At 34.0% G+C, this 27,044-nt stretch overlaps 1 protein-coding gene across 3 annotated transcripts in view; it reads left to right on the plus strand.

The window, feature by feature from the left end:
• The window catches only part of ATRNL1 (attractin like 1), a 778,070-nt gene that overhangs the window by 233,455 nt on the left and 517,571 nt on the right, over positions 1 to 27,044 (plus strand). For all 3 annotated transcript variants that reach the window (XR_007145488.1, XR_007145489.1, XM_047826276.1), the window contains exon 20: positions 6,992 to 7,085. Coding sequence is in view for 1 of the 3 variants with exons in the window: in XM_047826276.1 (XP_047682232.1) it covers positions 6,992 to 7,085 (94 nt within the window). In the remaining 2 variants the exon portion in view is untranslated. The remainder of the gene's footprint in view (positions 1 to 6,991; positions 7,086 to 27,044) is intronic.

The raw sequence follows: 27,044 nt of genomic DNA on the forward strand, positions 1-27,044 counted from the left end.
AAAATTATCACTCTTAGAATTAGAGTTAGAATACTTTTTTTTTACATCCTAGTTATCTAAGTTACTTGTATATTCTTGGCTTACTTGTATAGTTTTACTTTTTTACATTTAGGTCACTGATGCTTTTGGAGTTTAATTTTGTGTATGGTGTGAAGTATGGATCTAAGGTTACCTTTTTTTGGGGGTGCCTGGGGTGGCTCAGTCAGTTAAGCTACCGACTCTTGATTTCAGCTCAGGTCATAATCTCACGGTTTGTCCCGTGAGGCTCCATGTCGACAGTGCAGAGCCTGTTTGGGGTTTTCTCTCCCTCGGTCTCTGCCTTTCCCCTGCTTGTGCTCTCTCTCTCAAAATTAATAAATAAATTTTAAAAATTAAAAAATATAATGTAACCTTTTTCTATCCATTGTCTCAGTGACATTTATTTTAAAAAAATCATTTTGATCCATGATTTAATATACACACTTTTTATATACTAAAGTTTCATATGTATTTGGTTCTATTTATGGATTTTCTATTGTACTCTGCTGAGCTGTTTCTCCATTGATGTGCCATTATCTCAGTGTTTTAATTATAGAGAGCTTATAAATGTTTTAATGTCTAGTAGGCTGGGTTTTTTTAAGCTTTTTTAGTGTTTTCCTGGCTATTCTTGCATGTTTATTTTTTATATGATGATTATTATCAATTAATTCCCATCAAAATGTGGCATTTTTATTGAGATGTAAGATTCATGAATTAATTCAAACAGAACTGACATCTTTATGATGTTGGTTGCTTTTTTTTTTTCAAGAGCAACAAATTTTTTTTTATTTATTCACAACTACTTTTATGCCTACAATGGATTTTGCATATATTTTTTTTTAAATTTATTCCCGAATATTTTATCTTCTTCATTCCAATTATAAACTAATTTTCTATCTGTTACCTGTTTTTTATTATTAGAAGGTTATTGATTTCAGTATGTTATTTAATTATGTTACCTTACTGGATTGTTTAATGTTTTAGTTTGTGTTACTACTGCTTCTCTGGGATTGATTCCCAGGCATACTACTGTATCATTTCCAGGTGGACATAGTTTAACTTTTTCTTTCTAGTTCTTAAGTATCAATTAACTTTTCTTGTATAATTACACTGGCTAATATCTCTAGTGCAATATTAGTAGTAAAGGAGTTACTGGGTAGTCTTGCTTTGTTCCTGTTCTTAGCAGAAAAAATGCTTCCATTGTTTCCTTATTATGCAAGATATTGATTATTTTTGTATATAATGTCTGTAGATGTATATAGTTATCTAAGAAGTATCATCTCATTCCTGTTTTCTTTAATATTTTATCAGGAATGAACATTTATTTTTGTCAGAATTTTTAGTGTCTAGATTGTAAATATTTTTTTCTCTTTAGATTTATTAATATGTATATTAATGAATCTGCAAATGATGAGTCAACCTTGTAAAACTAATAGGTTTAGTGTGTATTTACTGCAGGCAATTATTGATTGTGTGACGGTTGGTTTGTGTGTGTAAAATATGTGTGGTTAGTTTCAGCTTTAAACACTTTTTATTTCTATTACATTTTATTTTATTTTATTTTATTTTAATTTAAGTACAGTTATCTTACAGTATTAAATAAGTTTCAAGTGTACAATATAGTGATTTAAGCTTTTGAACTTTAAAAAGTACATTGTAAATCATATTTGAAATTAACAACATATGTGGTCAGTAGGCTACATGTTGTCTATATGTACATAAATTCATCGCACACAAACATATATTTTCTGATAAGAGGTTTAAGGAATCCCAGAATATAATTCTTAACTTTGCTACTTACTAGATGTATAAGCATGGCTGTGTTTTTGTTTGTTTGCTTGTTTTGTTTTTTCTTTGAAGCCGTTCCTATGTCAAATGTGTATAATAACATGAATGGTGGAAGATTAAAGAGGTAATATGTGTGAAAGTACCTCAGATAGTATAGTCATGTATAGATACAAAATATTGGTATTGTTATTAACCTACTTCATGTTTTATATTTATAACATAATGAATACTTAATGTTTTTTCAGATTATGTGATTCATCAATTAATAAGTATTCAAAGCATCTTTTAAAATAACCTCATTGAAAACAATACAGATTCAAAAAGATGTATTTAAAAAAATTTTTAATCACTTTTGAGAGAGAGACAGTGTGAGTCAGAGAGGGGCAGAGAGAGGGAGAGAGAGAGAATCCCAAGCAGGCTCCTCACTGTCAGTACAGAGCCTGACGCGGGGCTCGAACCCATGAAACCATGAAATCTTGACCTGAGCCGAAACCAAGAGTCAGACACTTAACTGACTAAGCCGTTGCAGGTACCCCCAAAAGAGATATTTTTAAAAAATTCATTCAATTGGAATTTAAGAATTTGAACTTGAGGCAAGTAGTAATTTTTGGTGGTAGGACAATGAGCGAACAAAACTGGTATTTCTTTTGATATTGATGTTTGCTTTGTGAATATGTTCTAATGTGTCATTCTTGCCTCGTTTATAGCCCATTTGTTCATTTTTTAGTTGAATAAAAACTAGATTAAATAAATAAAATATAAGAAATCAATTACAAAGGGTTTAAATAAGCAGCCATTAGCAATGGTCAAGAAATATAGCCGGCTAGAGTAAGAAAATAAAGTATGACTCATTTTCTTTTATCAAAGAAAATGAAACAAGACTAAAGTTACTCTTTTATAAAACTAAACACAGGGTATTGAGAATGCAATTCCAGAAGAGTTGAGTTAAAATTCATTTTGGTGAAAAATTTTAATTGTTTTAAATAGGAGAGGGTTCTCTTCTATTAGGAAAACAAAAACAAGTGGTTTTAAATGTGGTTTCGGGAAAACTGACAAATTATGTGAGTCCAGACTGTGTAGATTAGGGATTAGCTTTTTTTTTTCTCTCTCTCTAAAGTGTTAAATAGTAAATTTTGTTTTTTGTAGACCAGATACAGTTGCTGCTGTTGTTGCCTCCTCCTTCTCCTCCTCCTTCCCTCCTTTATCGCCACCTTCACCTCCTTCTCTTCATAATCTTTTAAAAATGTAAAACACAGTCTTAGCTTATGGCCCATACAGAATTGGAAATGGGCCTCAGGGATACAGTTAGAATAGATGTTAGCATTTTTCTTTCCATTTTTGAAAATGTTAGCTTCGGAATATAAAATAAAAATCTTACAGCCTGGCACTTTATGACTTTCCAATCTATAACTGAAATCCTTGAAACAGTGCCATTTGCCTGAAGGTTCCAGTTACTTAGTTCTAGATTCTTGTTTCCCATCCAATTACAGTTCTAGAGCAATGCCTTACACCCAAGAGCATTTAGTAAATATTGGATCTAGGACTAAATAACTGAGTTTTACTACTTTTTATTTAGGCAAGTACAGATGTCAAATATCCTAACTAAACAAAGCCGTTTCTGTAAGTTAGATGGTCTGTTTTTAATTATGAGATCTATCTAGGGGCACCTGCGTGGCTCAGTCGGTTAAGTGTCCGACTTCGGCTCAGGTCATGATCTCACAGTCCATGAGTTCAAGCCCTGCGTCGGGCTCTGTGCTGACAGCTCAGAGCCTAGAGCCTGCTTTGGATTCTGTGTCTCTCTCGCTGTCTGCCCCTTCCCTGCTCATGCTCTGTCTCTCTCTCAAAAATAAATAAACATAAAAAAAATTTTAAAAATGAGACCTTTCATTATTTCAGTAAAAAAAAAAAATCACACTGATCACACTGTCTCAACAATAGGTACATGGCAAAGTTGTAATTCTTGCATTTTTAGTGAGAAAATCAGATTGCTACGGTATTATTGGTATCAACATTTCATGTTTATATCAAAAAGAAACCACTATATTCTGTTTTCCCTTTTCATACATAAGTTTGTTGTTGTAAATAAAAATGTAAGTTTGAAGAATAGAACTTTAGGTTAGCTATTTGAATGTTTGCCTTTGCCAGAATTCTTACTACTTTAAAATCTAATATATAGCATATGTACTAAAAATCAAGTATAATATGATGGAAGTATACAAAGGATATTAAATGGGCATTATTTCCAAACTTCCATAAATTATTACTGTAGGTATTCCACAGATAGTAACGATAGAACCATGAAAGTTACTTAGGCACATGAACTGACTTTGCAACAAGTACTGCCAATGACTGCTTTTTGGTTTCATGTTTCAAAGTATAGGGGCGCCTGGGTGGCTCAGTCGGCTAAGGGTCCGACTTCAGCTCAGGTCATGCTCTCACGGTCCGTGAGTTCGAGCCCCGCGTCGGGCTCTGTGCTGACAGCTCAGAGCCTGGTGCCTGTTACGGATTCTGTGTCTCCCTCTCTCTGACCCTCCCCCATTCATGCTCTGTCTCTCTCTCTCTATCTCAAAAATAAATAAACGTTAAAAAAATTAAAAAAAAGTATATTCCTCATGTACAACTTGTTGGAATAACCCATATCACATCTTTTTTTTCTATTCTTATTGTTCAGTTTTGCTTATAAGTTGATATTTCAGCTTTATACTGTAGAGGAAGAGAAATAACATGTGACCACATAATGTCCCTCTAGTGTATGTCTAGGCTATAAAATCATCATCATATAAAATTTGCCAAACAAAAGGCCACCGTATGATGGTTTCATAGGTGCTTATTCAGCATAAAAAGATAACCTCAAACGCTGACAACAGAATAATTTCAACAGTGTCATGAAGTATAAATCTTAAAAAATTGAATTTAGAATACATTTGTGCCATTTTAGCCTGAAGTACAGAACCACAAGGGAATTCTCTCAAAATGAGCTTACATTAAAAGGTACTTTAACACAATTTTTTTTTTTTTGGTCTCAGGAATTATTAAAGCTACTATACAATGATAATTCTTTTAAGAAACTCTGCAAACATAACTCTTGTCCAGTTCTGCCATAAAGGGTAAATAAAAGGTTTATCTGAGTTTTAAAATATTAATGTGTATCATTATTTTTAGTAAAGTTCTGAATATAAAACAATATGAAACTCTGCAAGTTAATACTAAGATATCATGGTACATTCGTTTACTATTTCTGAAGTTAGATGTAATCAATACATCTTAGGGACCCATTATTGCTTGTTGATAGTTTTCTTTATTCCTTGTAATACTGTCCATTGTCATTCATTTTTTTGTAATTCTCACATGTTATGTTTCCATAGTTAATTCTACAAACTTAAAGGAAAATTATGCTGATTTATTTAAATATTCTTTAAGAGGAAGCAATCATGCTTTTCTGTGGAAATCTCTTCTAGCAAAAAACAAACAAACAACAAAACAAAAACAACCCCAAGTTCTTAAAAATCTACCTAGTACCAAAACTAGGGTAGGGTTGGGTGTATTTACTTTATATTAATCATGAAAGCAGATAATCATAAGCAATTAGAAAGGTGCATAGTGTTCTAGAATATTTTATACTTTGATCAAAACCAGTGACTCATTAACTGATTTATATATGTATATCTGAATCAGGAAAAGACCACATTGTTTCATTTTCATCAAGAGAGTGATGTAACTAGATGGAGGTGTGTAGGAACAGCGTAGTTCTCATGGAAAGTCTTTGAAAGGGCTAGTGACTTGTTTGGCCTTGTCTCTTTAGACTATATCTTAGGATTGGCAATGAGTTGTAGCCCAGGTAGAAAGATCAGAAATGGGATTGTATTGGTGTCAGTAAGAGAAGGTGAATGACAATACTCTACTACCAGTTAGTGGCTATCACAATGAAAAGGAGGGATTAGATACAAGAGGGATTGTGCATGCAGAAACTAGAACCTACCAATCAATTGGATGTTGGACACAATTAAATATGAAGTTGGTGTTCCAAATAATGGGAATGCTACTCTTTAATAAGGAATACAGAGTAAGATGAAATAAGTTCACCTGAGCCAAATTGACTGCGTAACTCTTACACCATGGAATGTTTCAGTTAATATTCTGGAATACTAAAACTGAGAATGATCTGAGAAACTTATTAAGATGGTTTGGGGGCAATAAACAGGCATGCTTTTTTGACATGGTATAGAACTATTTTTATTATATCATTGGCAGTGATAATAGCAGTAGAAGTAATAGCTGCATATATTAGGTGCTTGATTTGTGTTAGATATTTAAAAACACATGTGGATCCTGAGAAACTTAACAGAAGACCATGGGGGCAGGGGAAGGAAAAAAAAAAGTTAGAGAGGGAGGGAGCCAAACCATAAGAGACTCTTAAAAACTGAGAATAAACTGAGGGTTGATGGGGGATGGGAAGGAGGGGATGGTGGGTGATGGGTATTAAGGAGGGCACCTGTTGGGATGAGCACTGGGTGTTCTATGGAAATCAATTTGACAATAAATTTCATATTAAAAAAATAAAAATAAAAACACATGATCTCATTTAATTTTCACATCCCTACTAAGAGCTAAGTATTTTTATTTATTTACTTATTGTTTCAATTTTTTATTACAAATTCTAGTTAGTTAACATATAGTATACTGTATAATATATAGTAGAATTTAGTGATCCATCACTTACATATAACGTCCAATTAAGAACTAAGTATTACTGTCATTTTTTTTGCAGATGAAGCAACTGAAGCATAGAGAAGTTAAATAAATTGCCCAAGGTCACATAGCTGGTGATTATAGATGTACATTTTAATGCCAAGCTGTTTGACTCCAAAACTCTTGTACTCTTTGAAATTCATTTCATCAAATAGATGTAGCAAATCAGAAGTGGAAAGGAACCCAAAGAAGAATACAATAATATGTGTATCCATACTAAACTTCAGGATGCCCCAAAGACTTTAAAGAGTTTCACAAAATTTTTAAATAAGTGAATTTACTTGCCTTTAGTTAAAGATAACTTACGTGGTAACCCTAGTTTTTGGGTGGCAGGGAGAAAATACACAGTATAAAAATAAGATAAAAATAATACCCGGAAATGTGATACAAGTTTTTGATGGAGAATATTAAGTGTTATTTTTGTTTTGACTTACAGCTTGTACATGCAGTGGCCATGCCAACATTTGTCATATGCACACAGGAAAATGTTTCTGCACAACTAAAGGAATAAAAGGTGATCAGTGTCAATTGTAAGTAAAAATGAATTTTTAAAACTTTTGTGGATTGAATTTCTGCTGTAAACTAATTGTTTAGGTTTTCTTTTTTAAGTTTAGTGTTACACTAGTTAAGCAGCCAATATTATTGTAGACTAAGTTCAGTTGCATTTTATCAATTCTCATGAAAAATTAAGCTTTTAAATTTTTTAAATATTTATTTTTTGAGAGACACAGAGTGTGAGCAGGGGAGGGGCAGAAAGAGAGGGAGACATGGAATCCGAAGCAGGCTCCAGGCTCTGAGCTGTCTGCACAGAGCCTGATGCGGGGCTGGAACTCACAAGCTATGAGATCATGACCTGGGATGAAGTCAGATGCTCAACTAACTGAACCACCCAGGCACCCCCAAAATTAAGCCTTTTTTTTAATTAAAAAAAATTTTTTTTTCAACGTTTATTTATTTTGGGGACAGAGAGAGACAGAGCATGAATGGGGGAGGGGCAGAGAGAGAGGGAGGCACATAATCAGAAACAGGCTCCAGGCTCTGAGCCATCAGCCCAGAGCCCGACGCGGGGCTCGAACTCACGGACCGCGAGATTGTGACCTGGCTGAAGTCTGGACGCTTAACCGACTGCGCCTGGCTGAAGTCGGACGCTTAACCGACTGCGCCACCCAGGCGCCCCCAAAATTAAGCCTTTTAAGATGGCCTTTTTTCAGAGCCTTTAAAATAGAACCCATAGAATATGTTTGCCTTTGGTATCTTTCTTTTTTTTTTTTTAAACATTTATTTATTTTTGAGAGACAGAGTGTGAGTGGGGGAGGGGCAGAGAGAGAGGGAGACACAGGATCTGAAGCAGGTTCCAGGCTCTGAGCTGTCAGTACAGAGCCTGACATTGGGCTCAAACTCATGGACTGTGAGATCATGACCAGGGCTGAAGTTGGACGCTTAAATGACGAGCCTCCCAGCTGCCTCTGTCTTTAGTATCTTTCTAAAAAAAAAAAGAAATACTCTTAAATTTTTGGAAAACACATATATCAAATTTGAATTTTATTTTTATAATTTTCCTCCATATCTTATTAAATAAATAACTCCAATCAAATGTTTTTTGCCTTTCTTTTGAATCTGTCATTGTTAATTAAAATTGTAGTCATTTAAGACTTTCAAGTTGTTCTTATACTTTTCTTCTTTTTCCGTTTTACTAGACATGAACCCACTCTTGTTACTCTGCTTTTAGTAGTTTTATGAATGATTTTTGTCTTTTTATAATTTAGTTGTTAGTGCTCATTTCAGCAGCACATATATTATCATTTAGTTGTTATTCTCAAGATTTATTCTCCCCTTGCCCAAAATTAACCCTAAAAAGCAGCTGTTTGATGTTATTTAAACATTCTTTTTTTCTTATTTAAATATATCATATAATATGAAAATAATTTTTATGGTTCTGAATTGTATATACTTACTTATATTAGATATAAATGTATTTGACACAAATCATAAACTCTAATAAGTATAGAATTATGAAAAAACTAATAAAAGATTTTCTAAAACTTTTATATCCAAAGACCTGTTAACCATGGAAAATGATCATTTTGTTTGTTTTTATTTAAAACAAATATGCTATTTGCTGTAGAATTATTTTAAACATTTCAAGGTAGATGATCATGTCTTTGACTAGGCATTTGGGTATCATAGGTTTTTAAGTTCAGAGAAGGTGAGCACAACCATATTTTATTCCTTTTCCACAGTCTCTTAAAAAGGAGGTGAAAGTATAAGATCTTAGGGAAATTCCTATTAAGGAAGGCTGTTTTGGTCTCAGTACCATTGGAAATTAAGTCAGAGTTCTGTGTTCTAATATAGCAGATACTTCTAATATTTTGCTGAATATTAGTGTTCATAAGCAGGCCACCTTCTTGGTCTGTGCATTTGCACAGGGCTTCATGCTTAGAAGGGCATCATGCTTGGGTTAATGCATTGCTTTCACCATCTTGAAATTCTTAATAAAATTTTAACAAGAGCCTTATATTTTTATTTTGCATTGCTTCTTGTTTCACTCTCCCCCTCCATGAAATATATATCAGGTTCTGGTCACAAACAATAAATATTTTATTTTTGTTCTGAGATTCCAGTATTCCATCAATTAAAACTGACAATTTAAATTTGTACTGTAGTTTTGTATAAATGGTACAATCATTTATAATAATTATCTCTTGTGTGATGTGGTACTGTAGTAAGATACTTTTGTTTCCAGATTAGAGAGAGCAGTGTTGTAATTCATGGAACTCATGGGATTATAAGCTTAGAAATACAGAGTTACAGGGTTTGGCATATGTATGAAATAGTAAAACAATAAATTATATAGTTCTGAATGATGAAAGTACATTTTTCCCTAGTTATTATTTATGATTTTTATAAGCAGGGAAAAATTGGAATGTTAATTAGTATAGTATTTTTTAGATGGTGTTTGTAGATAGAATTATATTCATTATTTTTTCTTCATTTTATTTATTTGGCTTTGGAGTGTGGAGCAATAAAAATAGGATCATCATTCTTAAAGCAATTATTTTCTACAGTGTGCATATATTGAAAATGAGACTCTTGTTAGGAAACAAAGCTAGCCATTCAAATCACTAAATAATTATTAAATGAGTGCTTGTACTATTAATGAAGATGAATAACACAGTTTTTGCTTAAAGTATGTCTCGGGCTAACAATGGAGACACTAGCCAAAATATAATATACTAATTTATTGTATTAGTGATTTGAAGTGCTTGTGAACCTCTCCCTCTTCACAGGATAATTTGTTTTTGGCTCTAAGTATGTAGTTGGACATCACATCTTCTTGTGTATTTTTCATAATCTCCTCAAACTGAAATTGGTTCTTTTGCTATGTGCTAATTTTTTCCTTGCATTATCTGTGTACTTGCCTGTATCCTTTGCTAGAATGACATTCTTTGGGGACCATATCATCAGTACCACACTGTAAGGGTTCAGTAAGCTTATTTAATGGAATGGAATGAAGAAAGTGTTGAAGGAGTACTGAAAAGGGAGGGATTAATTCACCCTGGAGGGATTAGGTAAGTTTGAGAAGAGGATACTTGAGCTGAAACTTGAAGGAGGAGGTAGAATGTTCTGGGTATAGAATACAGTGAACAGAAGGGGAAACTAGATCAGTAAAGCAAAGAAAGAAGTGAAAATGGAAGTGATTATAGCACTTCCGATTTTTGCTTAAGGACATAGAGAGCTGGAAATAGTACCCATCAGTCCCACCTTTACAGTGAAAGAAAAAAGAGCTGGGCAAACTGAAAATCCATGAGCTTGCTGGAAATCATTGGAGAACTGAGATCACAGGGTAACCAAATGGCCAAAAAAGTAGAGAGAAACAGGAGCTTTCAGGGAGAGAGGGGACTGGAACACTGGGTTACCTGGAGTGAAACCAACTGGAAACTTAGGAGAGCTGAGCTGAGCTGAGGTAGTTGATAAATGGCTGTTCAGGTTTGCACTGTTGGAGAGCAGAGCTCCTGCAGGCCACAGGAATTGATAGGGGTCCAAACCCTTTTTAGAGTATCCCCTCTCCCCCAGTGAAGCCCACCAGTTGCTAAAGGAACAAAATGGAGAAAATTTTAAGAATGCGTTTCCTGTGGTGTAAGCTGGGGGGAAAGGGAGTGGCAGACACAGTTGCCAGGGCTACAGTAATGAGGTCAAAACACTCATTTAAAGGGGCACGACATTATTTATCTTGACAGGGTAATGTAAGTTCTCATTCTGGCTCTGACCTAAAAAACAGTTTGGAACTGAGAAATGGTAACTTATAACATGAGTATAATGGAGATATGAACTATAAGATAAATACGTAATGAGTGAGGTGGTATTCTCTATGAAAATTGTGTACTTTTGAGGAGCAAAATGCAGACTTCAAAGAAAACACAACATATTATTATTTTTTTTTTTAATTTTTTTTTCAACATTTATTTATTTTTGGGACAGAGAGAGACAGAGCATGAACGGGGGAGGGGCAGAGAGAGAGGGAGACACAGAATCGGAAGCAGGCTCCAGGCTCCGAGCCATCAGCCCAGAGCCTGACGCGGGGCTCGAACTCACGGACCGCGAGATCGTGACCTGGCTGAAGTCGGACGCTTAACCGACTGCGCCACCCAGGCGCCCCTACAACATATTATTTTTGAAAAATTTCTCAGTTTTACATGTGAAGGTAACACGTATTTCATTCTGTGAAATATAACTTGATACTGTGAAATTCTCACTTTTCAATGTAATAGTGTAAAGAAGTCAGTAGTAAACTTGTTTTATTTCTTCAGCCTTCTAAAAATCCCTTGTGAAAGAAATTGGTGTTCTTCAGTGGGAAATAATATTCTTTAATAAAATAAAAATAAGTGAAAGAAGTTTTGATAAAATGTTGTGGCAGATACTTATGATGTATCTTGCCACCTCCCTTGGCTGTCATGGTTTCATCAAAGCTATAGTGGACAGTTTCCTGTACTTTTCCCGTATTCCACTAAAGTATGAGAGTCTTTGTTCCTCTTTTAGTTCCAAAGCTACTCATTTCTGCCCAGTGCAACCAGGAAGGGTAAGGCAGTTTATGCCAATACGTGTCATCCTCAACCAGTGAGGGGAGAGAGTTTGTTCTACATTTCCCACTATGTCACCAATGCTTCCTCAGATAACTGGCCAACACCCATATCCAAGCTCTTATCTTCAGCATCTGCTACTGAGGTAATTCCAACTAAGGCAGTTGCTCTGGAAGTGGCCCTGGCAACAGACCTTCAGCATGGGATGTTGTAGTTGGGTGACTTACCAGATGGCAATAAGCACTGTAATGCTAATAATGGTAAGTGGGATAGTGGTTATCCTATTGTGCTATAATTATTGAGAATATTAACTGTGTTTGATAGGATAAGGTATAGGTTGAAGAAGTGTGAGTTTGTGCAGAAACTTTAACACCAGGAAGTTATGGGGGGATAGCTAACTATGATTGTGGACTTGGCTGGCTCTTGTCAACTGCCATAAAGCCTTAAAGAAGAAGCCTTCCATCAACTCAGGGCATACTGCGAACATCAGAAGGCCTTCATGACAACATTTAAAGACCCTTACCTTCTACAGCTAGAGAACAGAGTATGTTGAAACTTATGCCCAGGATTTAATTATAAGGTTGGCTGGCTCTAAATGAAACTGAAAGGTCAACTGTGACAGTTCATCCATGCCAGTCACTGCCTGATGACAAGGAGTGGGAGTTTCAGGTGTACATCAGGGACACTTATAAGTATGACCTCAGAACCCTGAATCCTAGATTCATTCCCTTGAAGACTCCTGGCTAGAAGTCATCCTCTGTCATTTGTTAGAGTAGGGTAGCTTCCCTCTCCCTGGCAACAATGCAAAGATTTCACCTGACCTGATATTTATGCTTTATAAAAAGTTGTTTGACCTCATCCAGAGTGCACCCTGCCTCCACTTATTGTCTCCAAATCAGGAAGAAGTGTCAAGTCTCAAAGTAGCATGACTGGGAAGACACATTCTCTGCTGTAGATAGGTAAGAGATATTTACTGAAAAAGTTGCAGAGCCTGAGAAATATGCAGAGGCAGGAATCAGCAGTACATATATGAATGAGAGTGGACCTGGAGGGTATTGGACCAAGGGGCATGAAATATAAGACGGGAGAAGGGAGAATTTACTGATGTGCTCCTATGATTCAGGATTTCATGTCTTCTTGATATACCGGTAGTTGCTGATGGCTCTTTAAAATGTGGGCATGCTGATTGCCTCTAGACCATAGGTTGGGGGATGCTAGAACTATCTTGAAGAAATTTTGAGTATTGGAGTCAGAAAACTCAGTAAGTTGGATGCATTGGAATACATAAATTACATATATCAGATAGCCCATTAATGGATTTTATTTTCTTGGAGGTCATCCAGAACACTTCCTTCATGAAGACAATAAAGAGTAAAGGAAGCTCTGGAGTCTGTGAAACTCAGTGGTAGCTGTTCTCTGTAGGCCATAGTAGAAAATAGAAAATGTTTCCAGTCAGCTGGGCTCCCTCGTATCAGTGGGTATGTCAGGAATCCAGAATAATAAAGGCCAGGTGGTTGCACCTTTCCTTAAATGTACATATAATTACCTTAACAGTTAACAAGACCAAGAGGCCAATAGGGCATGTTGGTTGGCAGGAATTTGTGGTATTGCCCAAGTGAGTTCTGACGGATGAGCTAAATTGACAGCCAACTAAATTATTGTTTGACTTACATTAACAGAAGGAAACGAAACAAACCATGAACCAATAAGCAGAAAGTTGATGTCAGCTGTTCAATGGAAAATTGTGATTCTTCACCCTTTTTTTATGATTCAGATCTGAATCTCTGGTTCCCAGCACCCATCAAATAAAGTTGAGAAAGCACCCATACCATCTCATCAATATACACAATAAATATTCCTCCAGTTTCTCCAGTGGGGCCTCAAGCCATTTAGTAGATTATTGGTCACTGGAAAAGGGAATACAGATACTTCTGAAGGGCTTTTGAATAAGGTATTTGAACTCATAGTGATTGCCAACATATCATTAATTTATTCACTTAAAAATCTTTTCAGTATTGTTACTATGTATCTTACGAAGTCATGTTAATATATCCGAAGACACCATTGACAAATTTCATCTTAACTACATACGAAGAAAAAAAACAAACAAAAAACACATTTCTGGACTGACCCTAAATTAGACTTCTAATCTACTTCTAATTACCAGGAAATATCTAAATTCTAACAAGTCAATAAATTGTTCTTAAGTCTTGTACACAGTAAATGTGAAGCTCAGAGTATTTTGGCTGGGCAAAGGAAAACATTAATTTATTAGGTCAATGATTCTCAATGGTAATGAAATAATATTCTTCAGAAGGTTATGGATTTTCATAATTAATTATCTTGAAAATTAGGGAGTGCTCCTGGCATTTAGAGATGAAGAGTCACAGGTCCTTTGTTAAAGTGGAAACTTATGGAGACTAGGTTAAAAATGGAATTTTGGTATAAATCTGTTTAATTGATTATATTAGGTCTGCAGACTCTGATCATTTTCCCTGTCCCTAGTGCATAATTGGATGGATATATGTAGCCTCTTGTGGACCCCTCATATTAGCTTTCTGACCTGTGGAAAAAGAGCCATTAAATTAGACACGGCCATGTGGAGGAAGTCCCTGAAAGTCCTTTCATCCACTCTGGTCCCAATGAAGATGCTAAATCAGAAATTAGAGATCTCATGCTAAAACATGAAATGGAAATAATGAGGAAGTATTATATTTCAAATAGGAGCTGGATCTTTGAGTGGTTAAAATATCGACAAAATTATGATGAAATGTCATAGGAAATGTATTTTCTGTCTTGAAACACCACCGCATGGTAAGGCATACATTCAGTTTTTGATATTTTAAAAGAGTTTGGAAATCAGATCATTTCATAGATAATAGGAAATACATGATAGGATGGAAATAGATACAGTAATATAAGAGCCAGAAGAATTGGATTGTAGGCATCTGGGAACATTTTAAGCGCTGAAAAATAATTGACAACTCATGGGTAAATAATTTTAATATGTAATTTCTACCACAAAGATATTGTATTGTAGTTCTACAGATTTTTAAGAATGTATATATGATATAAATAATATAATTTTAATAACTTTGTTAATGAATTACAGGGCTGTTAATAAGTTGATACTAGTAATATGTAGTTGTTAGTCTATTACAAGGAGTCTCAGATACTCTGTAGACACGTGGTGTGCTCAGAGATGCGTGTTGTGGTTGCCATATACAGCATAGCTATTGGTGATGAAGTTTTCTGAACTCATGAACACATTTTTGTTAAATTCTGATCAGAATTGTATAGCATGTGTTTTCAACTTACGCGGTAGTTGCATTTCTAGAATATGTTGTAAACATAAAAAAGCTACTCTGAGTTCATATGTAAAATGGACTTAAGTTCTAGGCTCGGATAATTATGAACAAAAACTTGCTCATTTGCCATGTTGTTCAAAAGGTATGTGGGATTTGGATCAATTATATTTTGTTGTTTTATGGAGTTGCCTTGTACATTCAGTATGTCTACTATCCTTGGCATCCCTTTTGACCCTTTTAGTAAGTTCCATTAGAATCCATAATTATGGAGATAAATAATTGCTACCCTTACATTTACCTCCATTGAGAACCACTTACCTAATAAATTTGTGTTTTTCTTTAGCCAAAGAACTTTTGTTGTTTCATTTATTGCACATAAGATCTTAGAGCAATTTGCTGACTTCTGGAGAAAATTATATACATTAGTACTGTTATTATATAATTATACATATGATAGTGCTGTTAAATGTTGTGTTGTTAGAGTAATCAAAATTGATGCGTTGATCCAGAATCATATTTTACTTTTTATCCACAATAAACTGAAGATTAAATTTCTCAAAGACATTTGGAATTATAATTATCTGAGATAATGACACTATTACTAAACAAAATCTTTTAATTTAGTAAATTAATTAATAAATGAATATCTTTTTTCCTTATAGTCTTTTCTCTTTGCTGATTATAGCTTTTTCATAGCAGCTTATGTTAGGCTGATGACACTAGTTCTCAAAATTAGTGTGAAAAAGAAATCTTCAGGAATATGGTGATTTAAATTCTAGGCTGAGGACCAAAAATTTGCTTTATTGCAAGTATTATAGGTGACTGTGAAATAGTAGTCCTTGATGCACTTTGACATATATGGCGTTAGGAGGATAGTCTTCCTGGGTACTTTTTTTCCTCCCTAGTTTACTTTTAGGCCAGGAATATCTAAGATTATGAACCATTTTTCCATTTTGTTTCTGTTTCATTATATCTGGTCTTTTCTTTTCTTTTCTTTTCTTTTCTTTTCTTTTCTTTCTTTTTTTTTTAATGGGAGGGAGGCAGAGGATAATGCCAATGCCTTTTCTATTTTAGGAAGATCACAAACTTGTACCTTCTATTCTAAACTAATTTCTAGCACAAAGCAAGGGCTTTAAAAACAAATATAAATGAATATAACTTAGGACTTTTGTTTTCTCCAATTTCTCTTGTCATTTTTAAAAGTCTTCTATATTGGGAATGGGGAAATATAATACCTGTTTCATCACTGTGCCCTAATATACATTAAGGAATCATTTGCTGTACAACCTACCTTTTTGTACTGTGTTGCACTGTATCTAATTTGCATATGGTTACCAGCTTCATAAACACAAGTGGATAAACATCTGATGAATATAATCTTCAAATACTAACACTAAATATCATTAAATTTTTCTCACTCATTTTTGCCCACTGTAGTCACAACTACTGATAGGGCTAATGGTTTATTTGTGCTGATCAACCAAGCAGCCTTGATATCTAAGATGTAAGATATTTGAGGAACACCTATGCTTGCTTTATTTCAAAAACATTTATTCGAGTGAGAGACCGTAAGGGCATAAATCTCAGAATATCAGTTGAGAAAGCAGGTTACCAATTCAGTTTAAGCTTGCCCAATGTGAAGACAGATTTGGTATTATTCACCTCCCAGCTCCCCAGGAAGGTGCTCTCCTGGTAAAAAGTCCAACTTGAGTAAAAACAACTCTACGTCATGAAAATGTTTGAGTTTTTCTGGAGTTTGTCTTCCTGAATTTAAAACTTCTGATTTTTAGGGACATACTTTCAAATCTATTATCTTTGCCATTAAGTCCTTTCTAAGCCCCCAAAATTGTACTAGATAGAATTCCATTTAGTTGTCAATCTAAACACAACTAGGTTCTGTTTCCTAGGTACTATTGGTTAGGCTGGAGGTCATGTAATTGGGTTCTGACCAATAAACATTTGACCGGTGTCCATTACTCCAGGCCTCACCCCTAAGAAGCTCTTGTGTCATGCCTCCTCTTTTCCCTGTCCAGTAGTTCAGTGGAGAGAGGAAGACGAGGACCCGAACGATGGCAGAGTGCAGGAATAGTGCTGGTCCTGGAAGACTCCCTGCAGCCAGACATCTTCCCCAACTGCACCCCTTCTACACTGGATTGTGCCTTAAGCTACAATCAGAGTTTTATTGTGTGAAATTACTGAGATTTTAAGGTAGTTTTTTATAGGAGTAAGCATACCCTTCCATGAGTAATTACTATTCCCTTGGCATCTTGCTTGGCATCCTTAATTACAGCACTTTCGACTGAATTACCTTAGATGACCTATTCATTAAGTGTGACTTGTGGTATTAGTTTAGTGAATTGTCTGTGAGGTGTTTGGGTTAATTTGCTTATCCCTGTTCATCTCTTAAAGCTTTTGTACACTCTTCCATCCCTTTTATAGGAGTTATTCTCATTGAAGGCTGTCTCTTAGAAGACTTCAGCATAGTCCTTGATCTCGAGTTTGATTATTGCATTGACATAAGGCATAGAAAAGTTAAGTGGTTTTAATTCTAGATGGTCAGAATAGGGCTCAATACATACAGTATTGTTGGGATGTTGGTATAAAAGAAGTGTGCAGTAGGAGCAGAGTATCAAATTAAGGTGTAGGATATACTAATTATAAATTGGAAACAATTACAAAAAGAAACAAACAAATACCAAAGAAAGAAAATACACTATAAACTTTCAATTTATTTTGGTCAGTTTTCTATATTTATTATTAAAAATTATCTCAAAATATCAGAGAATGAAATGAATACCTTCTAGTATGTTTCAACTTAACCTTCTATGAAGAAATTAATTACAGTCAATTTCCACATTTTAATGTGGAGAATATATCTGGTGTATATGTAGATGTTTTATCAAAATATGGATGCATTTCAAATGCATGTATGCTTTAAGATGAAGAATTACTGCTAGGAATGCCTTGGTGGCTCAGTTGGTTAGGCATCCAACCCTTGATTTTGGCTCAGGTCATGATTTCTCACAGTTCTTGAGATTGAGCCCTGTGTAGGGCTTTGCACGGACAGTGTGGAGCCTGCTTGGGATTCTCTCTCCCTCTCTCTCTCTTTCTCTGCCCCTCCCCTGCTCTCTCTCTTTCTCTCTTGCTCTCAAAATAAAAATAAATACATGTTTTTAAAAAATGATGAATTGCTGCTCTACACTGCTATGTCCGTTCGATTCATTTCTGGTGGCCCCAGTCTAGCATTCTTACTTCTAGGAAAAAAGATAGATGATTGAAAATATTTCAGTGTAATCTCTATCTCAGATAATTATCTTTTGTCTTGCTTTGACGTTTGTAGGTGCAAATATAATATCTGTTAATTTTTTTAAATGTTTTTACTCTTCATTGCTGTCATTGCTGTCATCGTCATTGCAGTTAACATATATTGAACTGTCTCTGGGCTAGGTACTTGTATTTAATTCTTCCAATAATTCTGTAAAGTAGATAATATTATTATCCCAATTTTACTATTAAGGACACAGAAATTCACAAAAGTTAGTTTGTCCAAAGTCACAATTTAATCCGTGTTAGAATAGAATTTCCATCTAGGTTTTATAACTAAAAAGCCAGTGCTCTTTACCTATTGTATACACATCTTTTTTTTTTTTATTAAGGTTAATTGGCAAATGAGATTTGAGACACTATTTCTGGATTGAAAAAAAAATTATTTCTTCTATTGAGAATTTGTTGGAAAATGTATAAAAAGTATTTGTGAGCTATATGTTATTCTACTTTTTAAATTCCAATTTTAATGTAAAGTATGTAGTAGTTAATTAAACTTGTTCTTCAGATAACAAAAATTATTAATACTGTTTTTCTTTTAGGAAAAGAATTACATAATGTAGAGATTGATTTTATTCTGAAGAAACTTGTACTCTGTACTAAGTTTCAGATTAATCACTCTTCAGTTTATATATTTTTAATGTGAAATAGTTTCTTTAAAAAAATTGTTTTAAATGTGTATGTATTTTTGAGAGAGCGAGAGTGAGAGAGCGAGCATGAGTGGGGTAGGGATAGAGAGAGGGGGAGACAAAGAATCCAAAGCAGGGATATGGGGCTCAAACTCACAGATCGTGAGATCATGACCTGAGCTGAAGTGGGACACTTAACCCACTGAGCCACCCAGATGCCCCGATGTGAAATGCTTTCTAATTTATCAGTAATTTTTATTTTATTTTGATCCAGTAATTATTTTTAGTTTTTTTTCTTAATTTTAAAGACATTGAATTTGTATTTTTTAAAAAATCTTTTCATTGACTTGTAAATCTGGATTTTTTTTAATGGTCTTTAGTTTTTAGAGCAGTTTTGGTTCCCAAAATATTGAACAGAAAGTGTAAACATTTCCTATATACCCATTACCTCATACATGCATAGCTTTCTCCATTATCAATACTTTTTTCACCAGAGTGGTACATTTGATATAATTTATGAACCTACATTAACACATTAAAACCCAAAGTCCAGAGTTTACATACATTAGGGTTCACTCTTGGTCTTGCACATTCTGTGGACTTTGGCAAATGTATAAATGACTTGCATCCACTACTATAGTATCAAACAGAGTAGTTTCACTGCCCTAAAAATTCCCTGTGCCTCTCTCTCTTATTCAGCTCTTTCCCCTAACTCCTGGCATACACTGATCTTTTTACCGTCTCCATAGTTTTGTCTTTTACAGAACGTTATGCAGATGGAATCATACAGTGTGTAACCTTTCAGATTGGCTTCTTTCACTTGGTGTGATATGCATTTAAGTTTCTTCCATGTCTTTTGATGGCATGGCAACTCTTGTCTTTTCAGCACTGAATAATATTTCTTTAAATGTACCACACTATTTGTCCACTCAATCTACTGAAGGATATCTTAATTGCCTCCAAATTTTGGAAATTATGAGTAAAGTCTCTGTAAACATTCATGTGCACTTTTGTCTGGACATAAGTTCTCAGTTTCTTTGGGTCACTACCAAGGAGAACCATGGCTGGATTCTATGTTGTCAGTATGTTAAGTTTGTAAGAAGCTGCCAAAACGTCTCTGAAAGTGGCAGTGCCATTTTACATTCCCATCAGCAATGACTGAGGGTTCCTGTTGCTCCACATCATCATACCTGTGAGCATCTGTTACTGTCAGTGTTCTGGATTTTGCCCATTCTAACTGGCGTGTAGTGGTATCTTGTGTTAGTTTGAATTTCCCTGATTACATATGATGTGCAGAATGTTTTTGTATGCTTATTTGCTATATCTTATTTGGATATCATTTTTTGGTGAGGTATATTTGGCCCGTTTTTTAATTAGGTTGTTTTCTTATTGTTGAGTTTTAGCAGTTCTTCATATATTTTGGATAACGATACTTTATCAGATATATCTTTTGCAAATATTTTCTTCAATGTCTGCATCCATGTCTTGTTTTGTGTCATGTCTTTCACTCAACACGTTTTGATAGTCATCCAAATTGTTGCATCCATGTAGCGGTAATTTGATCCATTTCAATGTGGTAGAGTATTTTGTTGCATTATTATACCACACTTTATTTACTCATTCTCTTATCTCTTCTTTGATAATATGGTTTTTGTTTTGTTTTGTTTTGTTTTTAACCATTAAAACTAATACACTTAGGGGGCACCTGGGTGGCTCGGTCAGTTAAGCAATCAACTCTTGATTTCAGCTCAGGATATGATCTCACCTTTCGTGAGTTTGAGCCCCATATCGGAGCCTCTGTCTGTCTGTCTGTCTGTCTGTCTTTGTCTGCCCCTCCCTTGTTCTCTCTCTCTCTCTCAAAAAATAAATAAATAAACCTTAAAAAAACCCCAAACCTCTAATGCACTTAGTATCCTCATATATATCTCCTGATTCACAACTGCATACAATTTTGTTGTATGCAAATTTAGAGGATTTTAGAGGATTTTTCAATTTTAGAGAATTAACTCTTTTGTAAAATTGTTTCATCAAATTATACTCCTTCTAGGCTGTATAAGTTTTCTTAATGTCTACACTTTTGACAGTACTTGATATTATAAGACATTTTAGTTTTTAGGATTCTGTTGTGGCGGTCTGAATTTGGATTTTCGTAAGAACTAAAAAGGTTCTTTAGTTCTCAAAGATTTATGTGTTTAATCTTTAAAATATTTTATGTATAATCACCAATTGAATTTTCTCTTTTATGAAATTGTGGTCTTTCAAATTTCTTGTGATTTTTGTTTTTCTACTGGATTCTTTTTCTTAATAATTTGTAATAATATTTTATACATTCTGGATGCATGTCTTTTGTTGGCGATATGTGTGGCAAATACCACTTTATGGTTTGGATTTTCACACTGTTTTTTTATGTCTTTTATGAAGAGAAGTTCTTAATTTTAATATAATCTGAAACATCAATCTTCTCCATTTTGTCAGTGATTTGGGGGAGTACTATTTAAAACTTCCTTGTCTTCTCCATTATTAGGTAATATCCCTGAGGTGGTCAGTTGGCCCCAGATTTTTCTATGTGGAAAGGTTTTAATTATTTCTTTAAAATATGATATAATCTATTCATTTTTAAAAGAATGTAACCTATTCAGATTTCTGAATTCTTCTTATGTCTAATTTATTCTTTGGTTTCTAAAAAAATTCCCTTTTTATCAGTCTCACTATGATATAATTAATTCTTCATATCTATCTATCTATATATATTTTTTTCATTTATCATTTCAGTAGTTTTAGAAAGTTCAACCAGAACTATTCAAATCTTGCTTCTTCTCTCTTTTCTACCTTCTGTTTTTGGAGTCTAGTAACACCATATCTTTCATGTCTCTTTCATGTTTTTCCTCTGTCTCCTGACCTGTTTTTCAGTTCACTTTTCTCTTTTCTACTGTGTCTAATTTGCTGTTAATCTTATCCATTCAGCTCTTAATTTTGGTTATTGCATTTTCATTTTATAGTTCCCACTTTTTCAGACTAAATTCTTAAAACTATCTATTATAGTTTCTAATTGTCTTTTTTAGTTTCCATTTTTTCTGCAAATTTCTAATCTTTTCTGTTATCTCTTCCATTATAATAAAGATAATTATTTTAAGACCTGTGTCTTTTCCCTGATAACATCTCAATTTTCATATCTCTGTGTCATCATCATTTGTTTTTGGTAGCTCCTCTTGTTATTTTCTTAGCTGTTTCAGTGCCTGGTTATTTTAAATTTTGTCCTTGGTGCCATATTTGCAGAATCTAATCATAGATTGAGAACTTGGATGAAATCTTTTCCCATGAGAATTTAATTCTGCTATGTGCATGAGGGCAGTAGAACCTTAATTATTTTCAGAGATAAGGTTGATTCAAGGTAGATCTGCAGTCTCTGGAAGGCCTTACATTGCTCAAATTCCTAAGGTTACTCTTTGGGATTAGCTCAGCAGCCTTTGGTGGGCCTAGACTCTGACCCCTTTTCCTATGAAATACTGTCCCCGTCCATAATCAGGGACAAAATACTGTCACCAAATGACCCTGGGATTCTATTCTTCTCTGTATCCAGGCCTGGCAAGTTTTCAGTCTTTTGCTTTCCAATGTTTTAGACATTAAGAAGTAAAATCTACCTTTTGTAGTTATCTTCAACTTACCCGATTCTGTTTATCATTATTGACCTCTGAAATACATAAACAGCCTTATAACTTTAGAACCTATAACTTTAGAACCTGTACTATTTAAGGATTTACCCTAACTCTATTTCTGATTTTTTTAAAGATAAATTTTCTTAGAAATACGTTATTAACGTTGATACTATGATACTCCCTTATATCATATTTTTGTTCATATTTATATCATTTTATCGATTTTTTAGAGGAAAAACAAAAGCAAGTGTGTTTTATCTTATGTGTACTTTTTATAATTTCTCATGAAAATGCAAATTTATTATCAGATTCCCAGCTGTTTTAAATCATCTGTTGTGATATTTCAGAATTGTGGCAATTAGATGTTCCCCTTCTGTGTTTTTAGTTCCTGAGTATATCTCTTTGGCAAGATGTATATGTATGTGTATTTAAGTATTTAAATCAATAGGGACAAAATGAAATGCTATATTTTAACACTTAGAAATGTGGAATTATTTTATATTTTGTTTTTTAAAAAGGCTATATTTATAATATTGTGTGATAATTCACGAAATGATAGCCAATATTTAGGTGACATGTAGTGACAATATTTGCCCTTTCAAAGTCCTAATAAAGATTTCAGCCTGAAACTGTTTTCTTAAAAGGTCTTGCCGTTTGCTTAGTTTGCTTACTGGGAATAGAGGATGATTATCCCTTTGCTTCAGACACAGAATACTTTGAAGTTATGTTTTTAATTAAACCGTTCAGAATACTTCTGAAGGCTTTCAATATTTGTGTCTAATCTTTATACAGAAAGATTCTGACTTTTAAAAATATTACTCAACCTACATACTAGAAATATTAATATAATTTATATAGTGCAATGTAATATGTTTAAGAATTATTATTTATATCTATACTTTTCCTTTCACATTCATTTTACCTCCTATAATCTGAATTAGAACTTGATCAAATCATTTAATTTCTCTATATATTATGTGAAGTAGATTAGTACATTTTCATATCTCAAATAAATATACTGAGCACTTTGTAGTAATAAATTTTATGTGTAAGATGACTGTCAATGATCTCTGCCTTCTGGTAGTCAAACTATTATTTAATTCCCTTTCCTTGAGTATGGATAGGATCTGTGACTTCTAAACCAGAAAATATGGCAAGGGTAAGGGTATATCACTTCGGTAATTATGGTGGGTCACTTCTATGCATATGCTTTAAGTCTGTGTCCTACCAGAAGTTTTTCTCTAGAGAGTTTCTCCCTTCTTGGCTGGCTTTGAAGAAGTAAGTGCAGTTGAAGGCATCATCTAGGAGCTGTAGGGCCATAACCACTGGTCTCCACCCAATAATAAGCAAGAAACCAAGGCCTTTAGTTCTATAGCCACAAAGAAATAAATTCTGCCAACCGCCTGAGGAAGCTTAGAAGCAAGCCCAAGCCCACTCAAACTTCTGATGAGAACCCAACCCTAGCAAACAAACCCTAGCAAACCCCAGCTATACAGTGAACCCCAGCTCCCGACAATTTAGTCTCAGAATCAGAGAGCCCAACTATGCTCTATGTTCAGACTCCTGACCCACAGAAACTGTGAAATAATAAATATGTGCTGATTAAAGTAAAGTTTTGTGATTTGCTACTTAGCAATAGATAACTAGTGCAAATATAAACAATTGTGCTTTTATGCAATGTACTTGAATTATATATTTGTGTATTAAATATATAATACACACATTCCGCACGTTTAGTGTTTTCAAACTATGAAGGGCATCTCAATCTTTGAGATGAGAAAAGACACTTTCTTGAATGAGTAAAACAATTTCAACAATGCAAATTAAGACTTTCCTGAAAAAAAGATGGTGTTATGTAACACAATGGTTTGTTACAGAATAAAACATAGTTTAAAACATTTTTCTTAATCTGATTATTTCACATTCATATATATAAAATTTTAGGAAGAAAGAATTGAGAATTTTCTTTATAATATTTCCCTCCCTTTTTGTTGAAACCAAGAGCACAGTTTACACACTGTATGTTGGCCAATTTGATAGTAAATTATATTAAAAAAATAATTGTGAGGTACTCCATTCTGATTTTTTAATTACATTTATGTATGAGGTCTGCAATGCAGTAGATAGATTATGATAATCTTGATTCTTAATCACATTATTATACAGGTTACATGAAAATCTATAATGGCTGTGCCAAACATTTTAATGTATCAGCTGATTATATTTACAAGAGATTCATATCAATGGTTATACCAACTGATTTTGATATGTGGGAAATGAGATGGGAAGATCATCATTTGCATAGCTCAGCATTGGGCATAAGTGATACATTTATACATACATTTATAAATTTATACATGTATACATTTATATATTTATTTGAGATTTTATTCATTTCATCCCTTATAACGAATATATTTTTCCATGAGTGTTGATTGTGCTATTAGAATGCAGAATCTTGGATTTTGATTAGAGATATGACAAGTAGGCCTGAATTTTTTTCTTTTTCTTTCCTTTGTCTTTTTTTGAGTGAGTTAGACATGAGACAGATTCGTCTTATAGGATATGACATACTTTTAAGGAAAAATGGTTTATTCATGCCTGGTCTCTGTCTTTACTATGATGATTACAAACAAATCTCATACTTCCTCTACACTTACCAGTCTGCTTCTACAATTCTATTAGCAAGAGCTCTTCCTTTTCCACCAATTATTTATCTATTTATTATTGGCATGAACTCATGAGTTCCTGTTTTCTTCAGTGGTTTATAATTCATTGTTATACCTAATTATTTAGCATTCATATTGTTCCAGATTTGGCCAGTGGGAGCTACTTCAAGCTCACTTGTGTTTTTGTGACACATACCCATCATCATTTTGTGACTACTTCCTTACTTTCTGTTATAAGAAGATGTTCCAGGCTCATCTTACACCTGTTCTGCCTTGGATCAGCCATTTAAAAAATATTTTTGTAGAGCTCTCAGTGCTAGATATGCTCTTTGCTACTGAGGTGCCTTAACGTAGTGACCTGTTCAATGAACAGAACTGGGAAATAGTAATTTATTTATATATACAAATAAGTACACATAAATACATATATACATATACATGTGTACATGTGCATGCATACACACACACACATGTACATACTTTAGAAAGCATTACTTCATACCCAAGCTTCCAATTCCAGTACATCCCTCCAGTGTTCTTTTGGACCTTCTCCAGTTTCATAATTGTATGTCTCCTCCGTTAGTGAAAACAGTGGCTTCCAATGACATTAACACATTCCTTATTTGCTCAATTCTATAATTCAAGAAATACTTTCAGAATTAATTTGTCTATATCACTTTAATAAGTAAACCTGAATAGATTTAAAAGTTGGAATTTTCCACCTTACTCTGCCCAGGATTGAGACTATATAGTCAGATACTGTGTTAACAAGTTATTTGGAATGGTCTCTTTTCTTTCTTCTTTGTTTTCTGTTCCTCCACACCTCTCTCCTCCTATTTTCCTCCTTCCCCTCCTCCTTTTCCCTTCAGGATGGTTATGTAGTATTCACTTGAAATTTATTAGGTGCATTTCTTTTAGTTTACTTTCTGTTTTAGGTGGTTGTTGTTTTTTTCTGCCTTCCCATTCTTATTGTTTTAATATATATATTTTGGAATATGTTGAACATTGACATTCTTTCAAAAGAGAAAAGTATTTAAAAATAAAGACATTAGTTCCCATTTCCTCTTTTCTCCTCTGGTAAACAACTTCATTGTTTTCCAGTTTATGCTCCCTATGATACACATATATATATTTCATGTATGTATATCTGTGTGTGTACACACACACACACACACACACACACACACACACACAGGCATAGACATTCATTCTTTTCCTTCTTACACAAAAGGGGACCTACTGTAGATATGTATCTGTTAGATCATTAAAATCTTCACCATTTTTTGGTTTGGTTTTGTTTACAGATGTATAGTGTTCCATTGGGTTTATGTACTGTGGTTTCTTTAACAAATCTTGTGCACAAGGATGTTTAGATAATTTCCAATATTTTGTGATTATAAATGATGTAGTAAATAAAATTTTGCCCATATATTTTCATATTTCTGGATGTTTACTTCCAAAGTTCCTATAAGTGGGATTTCTGGGTTGAAGAATAAATACTCATGTAGATTTGTTAGGTATTGCTAACTTCTCTTCCATAGGGATTTATTCATTTTGTATTCCCAGCAGGTCATAAGTGTAAGGGAGCACTGTTGGCCCAGTCTCCTAAGCAGAGCATAGGGTTATGCTTTTGAAATTTTGACAATCTGATCGAGGAGAAATGGCCTGTTGTTCTAGCTTTAGCTCATATTTCCCTGATTATCAGTGAAGTTGAACATCTTTTCATACAGTTAAGAACCATTTTTATAGCACTTTTTGTGAGTTGCCTATTTATGTATGTTGCCAGTTTTTCTATGGGATTGTTAGTTCTTCCCTTTTTTAAAGA

This window comes from Prionailurus viverrinus, chromosome D2, assembly GCF_022837055.1.
Source record: "Prionailurus viverrinus isolate Anna chromosome D2, UM_Priviv_1.0, whole genome shotgun sequence".
Taxonomy (NCBI): Eukaryota; Metazoa; Chordata; class Mammalia; order Carnivora; family Felidae; genus Prionailurus; species Prionailurus viverrinus.